This window comes from Streptopelia decaocto (assembly GCF_964273445.1).
Source record: "Streptopelia decaocto genome assembly, chromosome: 12".
Lineage (NCBI taxonomy): Eukaryota > Metazoa > Chordata > Aves > Columbiformes > Columbidae > Streptopelia > Streptopelia decaocto.
Window position 1 is genome coordinate 2,716,087 of NC_138667.1, and position 12,052 is coordinate 2,728,138.

The following is a 12,052-nucleotide window of genomic DNA, read 5'->3' on the forward strand; positions in this document are numbered from 1 at the left end:
CCTTTATCTGCTGGGATGCCAGCTGTCCTGCAAAACCCGTGTTTACTGCAGCTCCTCATTTCACCGAGCTCACTAAACGCATAAATCCTGGCTATAAATACACATGTAAATGAGCGCTTTGTTTCTTGCCGCCTTCGCTCACCGTTAATGAACTGCTTGTTCTGTTGCCCCACTAACTAACTCCCTGCCCAGCTGAACGCTGCTGCTCTTACGTTACTCCTGTATCTGTAACTTTGCCCATGGTGTGTGGGGCTGTGTGGGAGACACAGCTCAATAGGTCCCTTCTGTCCCAGCTGTATTGCGTTTCCCCGCTACCTTGGCTTGGTTTTGGGCTCCCCTCTCTATCTCCCTTGGCTTCCAGCTCACAGCAAAATCCCCCTTTTCCTGGGCAGGAGATAAGTTCTGTATCACGCCCCCTTCTCACTGACCCGCTGTCTCTTATTCTCAGAGCCACCTGATCCTGCACAATGTAAAAGGTCAAATTAAAAGAGCATCTCGATTACGAAGTAAAAAATATGGGAGTTAGGAAATGCCAGGTCCTGTGTAATGGTACCTTGGCTGTTAAACGGTACGAGGTGACACTATTGTGTATCATACTTTCCATGTGCGGGGTGGGGTGGCACCTCTGAGCAGCATTTCTGCCCGTCCCACGGTATTTGACTTCTCACTAGCAGGTGGTTTGTATTAACCCAGCCCTGAGTACAAGTCAGATGTTTCCACGAGGACTCTGAGACACCTATTGTTGTAGTATTCAACCCTTCAAATGTGTTTTCCATTGCAGTTTCCCAGGCAGGCAAGTTTGGCATCGTCTCCATTTCAGAGATAAGGGAATTGAAGCAGTGTATTGGAAAGTCCAAAACTGATGCCTCAATTTGGGTTTTTCTAGCACCTGAGAGCTGAAATAAGCTCTTATGTGAATTAGGGGATTAATTTTTTCCCTAACACTGTTCTTGAAGATGGTTGCGTGTTTTTACTGGTGTTTAAGCCATTCAGCATGAGACATCTTGCATGGAAAAGTCCAGCCCACGAAGGGTTAAGCTGGCAGTGCTTTTGCAAGCAGCCCTTGTAATGGAAAGTGTTAGAGAGCCCTGGCTGGAGGTGTCACTGGGTCTCTGTTAGTCACTGTCCTTCACATGCTATTGAAGTGTCATTCGCCTCTTTGCGAACGCTGTATCTTGTGAAACAGGGAAAAGACTACAGGGCCCTGGTATTTATAATGGAAAACAGTAGTAGGAAGATATGAGCAAGGCAGAGCTTCTAGAAAGCTTTGTTAGGTGGAGCTCAGCCCGGAAAGGAGCAGCATTCGTGCCGTGGGCTCCTCAGAGCTGGGATTTGCGATGAGTTCAGGACAACACTAAGTTATTCCACTGTAGGGAATAGCCTTCCTGAGTGATTGTCATGTAGTTACATCCCCAGTACTGGTTCATACTGTGCTTCCAGATACAGCAGTGGGCAATAACATCCTTCCCCCCATTTCGCGCTGCGTTAAAGTTCCCCCCCTCGCTGACAAAGCTGTTTGTGTGTGTTTCAGATATGTGCCATCATCGGAGGAACATTTACTGTAGCTGGGATCCTCGACTCCTGCATTTTCACAGCTTCAGAGGCCTGGAAGAAGATCCAGCTGGGGAAAATGCAGTAGCGGTGAAACTACCCGAGTCTCCAAGGACAGGAGCGAAGATTGAGAAACCTACCACTACCTGTTTTTGTCTTTATTTTCTATTTGATTGAATCAGTTGGGTTTTTCTCTAATCAGGCTGTTCAGTGAAGACACCTTCAACAAATCAAAGAAATCTCCATGCATTTCAGAGCTCTTGAGAGCGAAAAATCAATGGAATCGGGGTGTGGATTTTGATTCTCTCCCCCCAGGAAGAGAGGTTGAAATGCCATGTATGAAATACACTGTCAGGTCTGTGTAAGGGTGACAGTCTGTTCTCTGGGAGGTTCCTATGGCAGTGTACAGATTAGGTAGTAGATTGCAAAGAGTTGAGCTGTCTTGTGGCACTTTTTGGAATTCTGTTGGGTTTGCATGATTAGACAATCGACTTTTGTACAAGGCGAAATGATACATTAGGAAGACATTCCACCCGTGGTGCCAAAAAGGTGGCGTATCTGTTGGTGAGGAGTGGAAAGTGTTAGTCCCCGTAGCAAACTTTAGAGACAGAGGGCAGAAATAACATTAAAAAGATGTTTTGTGCTTTTATTGAAAGCTGTTTTGTAAACCTTCCCCCAGGTACCTTCTCCTGGGCAGTTTGATCCAGGCAGCGAGGGCCTCGCTTTTACTCTGGATGTAAAAGTGGTTTCATTTCTTCCCACAAACTGAATATCCAGTCTTGTGTTTACAGGTGGCATGAAGTAAAAACCAAACCGAGCAACACAGTTTTATGTGGCCTTTGCTTTGAAAGGGAATAGTTGTCTTTACAGCATTATCTTTTATTCGTTCTTATGCTTTTTTTTGTAAAAAACACAGACCACCCAACAGTCTGGATTCTGCACTTCTGCTTTATTATTGTTGTTATTTTGAAAAGGGGTTGTATATTCTATGTGTTCAGAAAAACGGTGCAGACGATGAGCACCTTACTGTCTTGCTTTGTGTGTGTACATTGAAAACACCTGTCAAACACAGGAGGGCTCTCTTGTCAGGGCTTAAGGTGCCTCCCTTTTCATTTAAAACTCCGTCAGGCGTCTTTTCTGAGCCCCAGACTGACACTGTTCACCACAGGTGAACCCCTGCTAGCAGTTGTTTTATTTGATTCCTTAAAATGGTACCTGGGCTCCCATGGCCATTCATTCCAGCCTTGTCTTCTGGGGCCTCCCAAAAACGGAGGCGTGAGGGGAGAACCCTCCCCCAGGGGTGGTTGTGTGTGATGGTAGATGCGAGTTCACTGAAATTAGACCAAACCCCACCAGCGCGTTTTCCACGGCCTCCTAAATGTTTCTTGAGTAGTACCAGTCTCTGCATGCTTTGTAAGTGTCTGAGCCGAGGATACACAAATTTTAGGTGTTCCGGGATAGATAAAAATCATAAAATAAAAATCTTTAACTCAATCAATGCTGTAAATTTGAAGATGGGTGCCAGATTTCTCTTGGATAATATTTCCTGCCGACTGCCCTTTCCTGGAGGCAAAAGCATCCAAGCATTATGCTGTAATAATGAGAATCTTGGAATATTCAGTGTTAATGCTAGAGTCAGATACATTTCAAAAGTATTGCTAATACATGTCTGTTGAAGTTGTCTCATTGCTTTGGAAGCAGGGAAGGTAGCCAGTTTTATCCACACACCAGCCGCCCTCCCCGCCGTCCTCTGCCCTGTAGCGACTTCGGACAAATTACAGCATTGGAATTTTTTCCCTGTTCTTATTATGGACTGATTGCTATTACTTTTAGGTGTAAACTGGATTGTGTAACTTCCTGTATCTGTTAATGTATGGATAGATTTTATACTCTTTTTTTTTTTTTTTCCCATTTACAAAAATCGACTTGAAAACGAGCTGCTTGTCTTCATTTCAGTGCGCGCGTCCGTGTGCCCGCGAGCGACACCCTGATCCACCGTGACCAGCTGAAGCTTATGGCAAAAACCTCCTAGTTTTTCCTCTTGAATTTGTTGAGTCTTCGCTCCCAGCTTGTGAAGCCGGTGGATTACAAGGGGGTCATTTTTAATATCTTAGCAGTGCATCCTTCTCCTGGGCTGTGCAAGAGAAGATCTTTGCAGCGCAGTGGTTCGAACTGTTGGGTTTCTGATATTTCTTCCCTGAGACAATTTCTTGAGCGCAAACAAGCCAAGCTGGTTGCATTTTCCTTGTGTCGCCTGGCGTGTTACTTCTGCCCCTCTCCCCATCTGAATTAAACGCTGCCTTCTGTGCAGTCCAGGCCAGTTCTCTAAACCCGACCGGTGAAATCGTTTGGCTTTCTTTGGAAATAACAGGTGCGTACTTCAGCGTGGCTGCTTTCCCTGCCAATACATCCACGGCAATAACCTAAGGAATCACTTTTTGCTGGATGTGGAAACCAAATTGTACTCAAGTTCTGGCAGAACTCTGCTGGAGAAACAGTCCACGCTTTAGTTCGCTAAGCCGGGTCTAAGCGTTTGCATGCGGCCAAGCCAAGGCTGCCTCTTGGGTCTGCTCCAAGTTGTCCAAGCTTGTCCTTCAGCCCTGGGTCATGTAATGATGCTGCATCGTGTGTTTGCAGAAGAATTTGCTCTTCGTCTCTCCAGATGTGACACCGAGGTTGTTCCTGCCCCGTGCACACGCGTCTCATTAGATTTCACTTGTATTTTCAAACACTGCCTAGAGACACAATGTGCTCAGTTGTGCTTTTAAACATCAATGCAAACAAATTCAAGCCATAGCGGAAGGAAAAACATCGATCGTTACGTGTTCATCCATATTCCTGACTTTGTTCTTTCAAGTCAGTATTTTGACAGAAGTATTTGCGATTTTCCAAGAAAGACATCCCTGTAGGAAGTAAAATATTTACAATGTGTATATGTTGCAGTCTAAGTAAGTCCCTTTAAAGCTACATCCCATCACACAGTGAGAACTTGTGGCATTAGGATGCTTTGCAGTGGTAGAGTTAAAGCGTTTAGCTCTAGGGAAAGCTGTGCTTAGGTACGTTTGCATGTGGACTGCTGAAGATTATTTTTAATGAAATATGGAAATGGGGTAAGAAAAGATTGGAAGATACACATTTGTGAATGATCTTTATCAAAGGTTTGCTTTTAACTGCCCTATAAAAGTGAAATCTGCAGTCTAGATGGTAATGTCTGTAGTTAATTCCTGAATATTTCTCATGTAAGGTTTTTTATTTGCGTGATACACAAACTGTTAGGGCTGAAGATGACTGTGATGAGGATCTGCTTTAGAGAGGTTGTTTGAAGCTTCAGATGGAATATGTTAGTGGGGTGTTTTCTCAACAGCCTTTGAGAGGGCCCGGGGGGAGGACGTCGTCCTGTCGTATGTCACCGCAATGTTTAAAGCACAAACCGTTTGCATTTTTACAGTGGAGTTCTGGCATTTCTCTCCATTTGCAACCTTATGTTAATAAAATATTAGCCTTTTTAGTTCTACAATTAAAAATAAAACTCATGTTTTGATTGGCTTCTTGTTGCACTCCTATTGCAAAATCAACCTAAAGGAACATTCAGAATTATTCTTTCCATGAACTAAGCGTTATCACACGATGAAACCGCTGTAAGCCAGGTCACTGCGTAGAAGGTTAACCCGGGGCTCTTTTGTAATGGGATCTGAGTCACGTCTGGACGTTCAGTGCTTGGTTTTGAACAGTACCAAGTGTTCTCACCTCCTTTTTGTGAGAGGTGTGTGGCCTGTGCTTGGAACCTGCTGGGTTTGGCTTTAGTCACCATGCCACTTGGTATATGAAACAACACGTATGTTGTTCCCCCCTCCTCTAATTTCCTTTCAGCCTTGCTTCACTAAGTATTTAGAAATAAGCATCTGAGGAAATTATTAATGATTGAATAGTAAAGGGTTGCCACACAGCGAATTTGGACACTATGTATCTGCACGGCATTAAGAAAGGAATTCCTTTAAGCTGTGGTATTGCTGACTTGTGTCGGTGCCAACTTGTGCTGGTTTGACTGAAAGTGAGTTAATTTTCTTTATGCAGTTATAAACTTCTCTTTTTTGCAACTAGCACAGTCGTTAGTTTGAGAACAAGCAGGTAACACCCCAGGACAGAGTTAATGTTCTTCTTCAAGTAACTTTCCATTGTCTTTGAGTTGGAACAATGAGAATGTAAGAGTTTATTGTTACCTCAGCTGTTGTCTGGGAGCCAAGGTCCTCCTGAGGCTCTGCCCACGGGTGTGGGGTGGCTGGGAAGGTATAGTAGTGTTATTTTATTAAATTGAATTTATCTCAATCCATGAGTTTCTCCCTTTCAATTCTCTCCCCTATTTGGGGAGCAAGCAGCTGTCGTTGTGATCGCCAGCTCAGCTTAAACCGCAGCACTGCTGTACAGCGTCTTAATGAAGGAAGAGATATTCCAATTAACATCACGTACAGATTGGAACTCGGGCTTCCAGAAGGTACCAAAGGTCCTTTACTTTGCATAAAAGATGAGCAAAGGCCCTGGGAAAGGCATTTGTACAACTCTCAGCAAGCCAGAAACTTTTCCATCTGATCTTTATAAACCAGAACCCAAACGAGGGTGTGTGCTGCTTTACCTGAGCCATCGGTTCATTTCTACCAGCATCACATTCTGCCATAAATGATTTTCCTTGAGAATAAATTAATCTGTTCCTGAAAAGAAAAAAGGAATAGCACCAAATCTATCTGGAGTGCGAGCAGTTTGTGCAGGTGAGTTGATTTATGGAGGCAGGTGATGGTGCCCATGGGCACAGGGCCTGGGCAGGGGAATTTGAGCTTGACAGAATAGGCTCGGGCTGGTACTGGAGACAGTGACGCCTGGGCGGGTACCAGGGGATGGCGCTCGGCTGGATACCAGGGGTTGGTGCCGGGGCAGGTACCGGGGGATGATGCTCAGACGGTTACGAGGGGATGATGCCCGGGCTGGTACCGGGGGATGATGCCTGGGCTGGTACCGGGGGATGATGCTCAGACGGTTACCAGGGGATGATGCCCGGGCTGGTACCGGGGGATGATGCTCAGACGGTTACCTGGGGATGATGCCCGGGCAGGTACCGGGGGATGATGCCTGGGTTGGTACCGGGGGATGATGCCCGGGCTGGTACAGGGGGATGATGCTCAGGCGGTTACCAGGGGATGATGCCCGGGCTGGTACAGGGGGTTGATGCCCAGGCAGGTACCGGGGGACGATGCTCAGGCGGTTACCAGGGGATGATGCCCGGGCTGGTGCCGGGGGTTGATGCCCGGGCTGGTACCGGGGGATGATGCCCGGGCCGGTACCGGGGGGTAATGCCCGGGCTGGTACCGGGGGATGATGCCCGGGCTGGTACAGGGGGATGATGCTCAGGCGGTTACCAGGGGATGATGCCTGGGCTGGTACCGGGGGATGATGCTCAGGCGGTTACCAGGGGATGATGCCCGGGCTGGTACAGGGGGTTGATGCCCAGGCAGGTACCGGGGGACGATGCTCAGGCGGTTACCAGGGGATGATGCCCGGGCTGGTGCCGGGGGTTGATGCCCGGGCTGGTACCGGGGGATGATGCCCGGGCCGGTACCGGGGGGTAATGCCCGGGCTGGTACCGGGGGATGATGCCCGGGCGGGTACCAGGTGCCCGCCCTGGCGCACCTGCGGCCGCCGGCCGCCAGGGGGCGCAGGTGGCCCCAGCTCCGGGTGCAGGATCTCGCGACATCCCGTTGGCAGATTGCGGAACCGGAAGCGCGTCGCGTTCCTCTTTCCGGGCGACCGTCGCGGCGGCAGCAGCGGGGTAAGGGCGGCCCGGCCCGGCCCGGCTCCATCCGCCGCCATCCCGCGCGGGGCGGCCCCGCGCTGCGCCCCGCTGGCCGCGGCGGGACGGGGCTCCTGCGGCGGCACCGGCGGGGCCTGTTCGGGGAAGCAGGAGCGGGGCGGGAAGGGGGTCGGTCGCCTCGGGCCTTGCTGGGGTGGCCCGGGCCCTCTTCGCTGACTGGGGAGGGGAGCGGGGTTGGCCCCCAGGGCCAGGCAGAGGTGGCGGGGGAGCCGGTGTGGGCCGCAGGGGTGGCGGTGGGACAGGCGGGACAGGCCTGCCCCGGCGCTCGGGAGGGAGCCCGCGCTCCCGCGGTGTGGTGTTTGGTAATGGTTTTTTGGGTTAACGCAGCTCAGGCAGCGTGTGGTTTGCTGCTGTGCGGTGTGCCCGGGGTAGTGTGCGCAGGAGGAGCAAGTGCAGAGAACATGAGTGTTGTGGAGTTGAGAATAAACATCATCGAATGGACCTGGCTTTGGCAGTCAGGATCAGTGGTGGCGTAACCATAACATAACCCAGAAGCACAAGGAATTACTGGAGAGGGGACACAAAGGGACACAAAGATGCTGAGGGGTCTGAAGCATCTTTCTGATGAGGAGACACTGAAAGAGCTGGGGCTGTTCAGCTGAAGAGGAGCTGAGAGGGCATCTCATCAATGTCTATACATTTCTCGAGGGTGGGTGTCAGAGGATGGACCAGACTGTTCAGTGGTGCCCAGTGACAGGGTGAGGGGCAGCAGGCACAGACTGAAACAGGAGCTTCCATGTGAACATGAGGAGAAACTTGTTTAATTTGAGGGTGACAGCCCTGGAACAGGCTGCCCAGAGGGGTTGTGGAGTCTCCTTCTCCGGAGACATTCAAACCTGCATGACCGTCACCCTGCGTGATCTGCTCTGGTGACCCTGCTCTAGCAGGTGGGTGGGACTGGGTGATCTCCAGAGGTCCCTTCCAACCCCAACCATCCTGCGATTCTGTGTGATAACAGACAACTGTAGCGTGGCTGTTAAGATTCAGGGAAGACCAAAGGTATAATGGATTTACAAATGTGCTCCTGAGTCAGGCATTATACTTTGTTTGAGATACCTGCGCAGCATGAGCTCCCCGTCTCTGAGAGTCTGAAATATATATTTGCTTTATACACAAGGGCAGTGTATAGTACAGCAGAAAATGAACACTCGTCAATTGGGTGTCCTGACTACTGAGAATTTGGATTAGAAAGAATGGCCTGATGTATGTATGTAGCAGATCTGTCAGTCACAGGGTCATTGTTGTTCAAGGAAGAGGCTTAAACCTTATTTGAAGTTTGGATTTTAAAGTTACATGAACCAGGGGTGGGATTAAAAGTAGTTAAAATTGCTTTTGTATGTCCTAGCGTACTTTGTGTGGGTAGGTGATGAAGCACAGTGTGTGTGAGTTACAAGCGTCTCTCAAACTGTTGTTTTTCTTTATGCAGCCAAAATGAAGTTCAATCCGTTTGTGACCTCAGACCGCAGCAAGAACCGCAAACGCCACTTCAATGCGCCTTCTCACATTCGAAGGAAAATCATGTCCTCCCCGCTCTCCAAGGAGTTGCGGCAGAAATACAACGTCCGGTCTATGCCCATCCGAAAGGACGATGAAGTCCAGGTAGCTGCACTGTCTGTCTTTCGAGTTGTACTGTCCCACGTGAACTTTTGTCTGGGTTTTGGTTTTCATGTACAGCCTGTACAAAAAGGAAGGGCTAGACAAATTCACATTGATGCTACAGCTTTACTGAGTCTGGCAGAAATAATACAAGTTAATTTAGTCATAGACTTGGCCTATCGAGTGTTTCTTGAGATCACAACAGTGAGAAGGAAAACACAAGGAACATAAGTGCGCTGGCAACTTTAGGTACATGCATTGATTATTATGCTGCATTAAAGGCTTTTAACAATAAAGCACAAAACAAAGGATTGTTTCTTTTCTTATTTATAGACTGTTGGATACCCGCGATATTTTAAAAAGATCAGTTTAGAAGTGAATCCAAAGTTAAGCTGTTAAGGTTGACTATTGTCCTTCTGTTTGAAAATATACAGAGTTCCTTCATTGGGGTTTATTGTGGGGAAAATTAGATAAAAGTACGGTTCTGATCCATTGTATTTGCCATTTTAGTGATTGCTGAAATTGCCAAGTAATTGGTGGCTTTGTAGCACGTGTGTACAAAGAGCAGAGTTGTGATTTCAACCCGTGCGGTTCTGGTTTTCATCTGGGATAATTAGACAGTGTTTCTCAAGGTCTGCTAATTGTTTAAGGGGTGGTTTTGAAGTATGGGACGCTGTGCATCTCATGGTCCTGTTTAGGTTGTCCGGGGACACTACAAAGGCCAGCAGATCGGCAAGGTGGTCCAGGTGTACAGGAAAAAATATGTCATCTACATTGAACGCGTGCAGCGTGAGAAGGCCAACGGCACAACTGTCCACGTGGGGATCCATCCCAGCAAGGTACGACGCGTAACGGGAGATCTGACGTGTGGGACACCTGGTTTTTGGCAAATGAAGATGCTGCTGCTGACCTGAGCAGAACCTTGCTAAGGCGTGTGGAATAATGGGTTGAAATAGTACAGCATAGGGGGGTAATAAATAAGGAAATGTTGTGGTGTCATGATGGAAGAGAAGGGACAGGGCAAACCAAGAGCTCTTCCATATTTCTGGGGCTTATTTGGTGGAGAAGCTGCTAGAGACTGGTCTTGCTAATGTACTTTTGTGAAGAGCTTGGTGTTTTTAAAGCACAATATAGATGGTTCAGAACAATCCTTTGCTGTGTGGTGTTTGCACTGATGGAGGCCCTAGGAATGTTCAGGTAGATGCTCAGAACTGTGATTTGTTCTTGTGGACGGTTGTGAGCTAAGCTTGTCTGAATCTGCTTTGAGCCTCAAGTGATTTACAGTGTTTCTAGTTTGTAAAAAACAGGCAAAGCCTGTTTAGATCATAACAGGAGAACAGTTCAAACTAAACAGAATAACTGGCCAAAATCTGGCTTGAAGCAGATGAAGTGAGTCTGCTTCAGCCTTGCCATGTGGGCACGCACGCCGAAGTGTTGGTGGAAGAAATCCAGTTGTAACAGGTTTTCTGATGTAAGTAGTTGGTGTGTTCAGCAGAGGGAGAGCAGAATTATTCCAAAACAACATAATGACTTGTGTGCAGTAATAATATTTGAGGGACAAGGTGACATTGCAGTGGAACTCGTGCACATGTTACTTGTGCGGTAAATAGCAGTGGAAGAAACTGAGGTTTGTGCTGGTCCTCCCGTGAAAGTTTTGTTCTAATTTGATAAAGATTCTAGTTAAGGCAAAAGGAACAGAAGAATGTTTTGTTTGTTGCAAATTTGCAGTCAGGTGGATGACCAGTTTCTGCCTCTCCTTGGTAAAGAGGGAGGAATTAATTACAATTGAGAGACCTGAATGCACAGTGGAACTGAGCCGCTGCAGCCTTTGTTTTTTCTAGGATTTGATTGTTAGTTGTATTTTTTAAGTACTCCTTTCAGTAATATCAAAGCATTTATTTCTTTGCCATTTTGCGGGACACAGAGAGCACTGAAGGCTGAAAACCAGAGCTTCAGCTTCCTTCTGCTTTGTTGGGAAATACCATTGAAGCTCTGGTAGCAAATTATCGTTATGTGTCTGTGTTAGTAACACCTGACAACTGCCCAGCTGCCTCGCAACTGTTCAATAACAGATGTGTTCTTTAAATTGTCCTTACATGAGTCACTATGATGCATGTTGCCTGTAGTTTATGCAGATGCATTGGCTGTTGCAAGTGGTATGATCGTGACTAGCAGCAGCATGGCTTTCCAGTGTTCCGAAATTTAGGTGGCATTCCTTAAAACATGGAGAAATTAAAATCGTTATCTATTATTTGCCTTTATGGTACTGGAAAGAAGACTCAGCTGTGCTCTGTGTTTAGGTGGAGGTTGTATCCATCATGTTTGGGCAGCGTAATGGAAATTAGATTTCCTTCAAAGTAATTATTTTATTGTGCAGATGGATAGAAATTTGGCTGCTCTGCAGTTTGGCCAAATGTTATGGTTGTGCATTGAAAAAACTGCCTGTATGTTCTGATCCCTGGATTTATTCAGAAAAATTAACATAGCTCGGTGTTTTGAAACACAGAAGGCAATTCAGTACCTCTGTTCTACTCAAACCAAGTTAGATGGTCTGTGGCAATAAGACTCGGGTGCGTTGGCGCAGTCAGCAGCGATCGTTCTGGGCCGTGCTGTTACCACAGTTCTGTCCACTTGCTGTATTTTAACTTTTAACATTGAAGAGAGACTAAATTATTTGTCCTTTCTCTAGGTGGTGATCACTAGGCTAAAACTGGACAAAGATCGCAAAAAGATCTTGGAACGTAAAGCCAAATCTCGCCAGGTTGGAAAGGAGAAGGGCAAATACAAGGAAGAAACAATCGAAAAGATGCAAGAATAGATGGTTTTCTATATGACACCATTAAAGAACTGCTAAAATTAAACTTCTTGTTGTGTCATTTCCTTTAGAATGTCTTGATATGGTGCATCTGGTTAGCATTTAAATACTCGTTCTCATGTTTTGATGTTTGCTATGTAAAAAATACCTCCACTAAATTAAAAAGCTTTTCACACTTTTTTTTTTCACTTTTAAGAAAACCAAGGACTCTTTTCCCCATAAAGGAATGG

The 12,052-nt window shown here is 46.9% G+C and overlaps 2 protein-coding genes across 2 annotated transcripts in view; both read left to right on the top strand.

Annotated features, from left to right (window-relative positions):
• Positions 1–5,097, top strand: part of ERGIC1 (endoplasmic reticulum-golgi intermediate compartment 1) — a 55,935-nt gene extending 50,838 nt beyond the window's left edge. Inside the window, exon 10 of the mRNA XM_082063694.1 lies at positions 1,532–5,097. Within this exon, the coding sequence (XP_081919820.1) occupies positions 1,532–1,639 (108 nt within the window). The 3' untranslated portion in view covers positions 1,640–5,097. The remainder of the gene's footprint in view (positions 1–1,531) is intronic.
• A 2,156-nt stretch (positions 5,098–7,253) lies between these two features.
• Positions 7,254–11,868, top strand: RPL26L1 (ribosomal protein L26 like 1). The gene is made up of 4 exons (XM_082063779.1): positions 7,254–7,369; positions 8,838–9,010; positions 9,706–9,846; positions 11,697–11,868. The coding sequence occupies exons 2-4, from the start codon at positions 8,843–8,845 to the stop codon at positions 11,823–11,825; spliced, it is 438 nt and encodes a 145-aa protein (XP_081919905.1). The 5' UTR covers positions 7,254–7,369; positions 8,838–8,842; the 3' UTR covers positions 11,826–11,868.
• Positions 11,869–12,052: the final 184 nt, after the last annotated feature.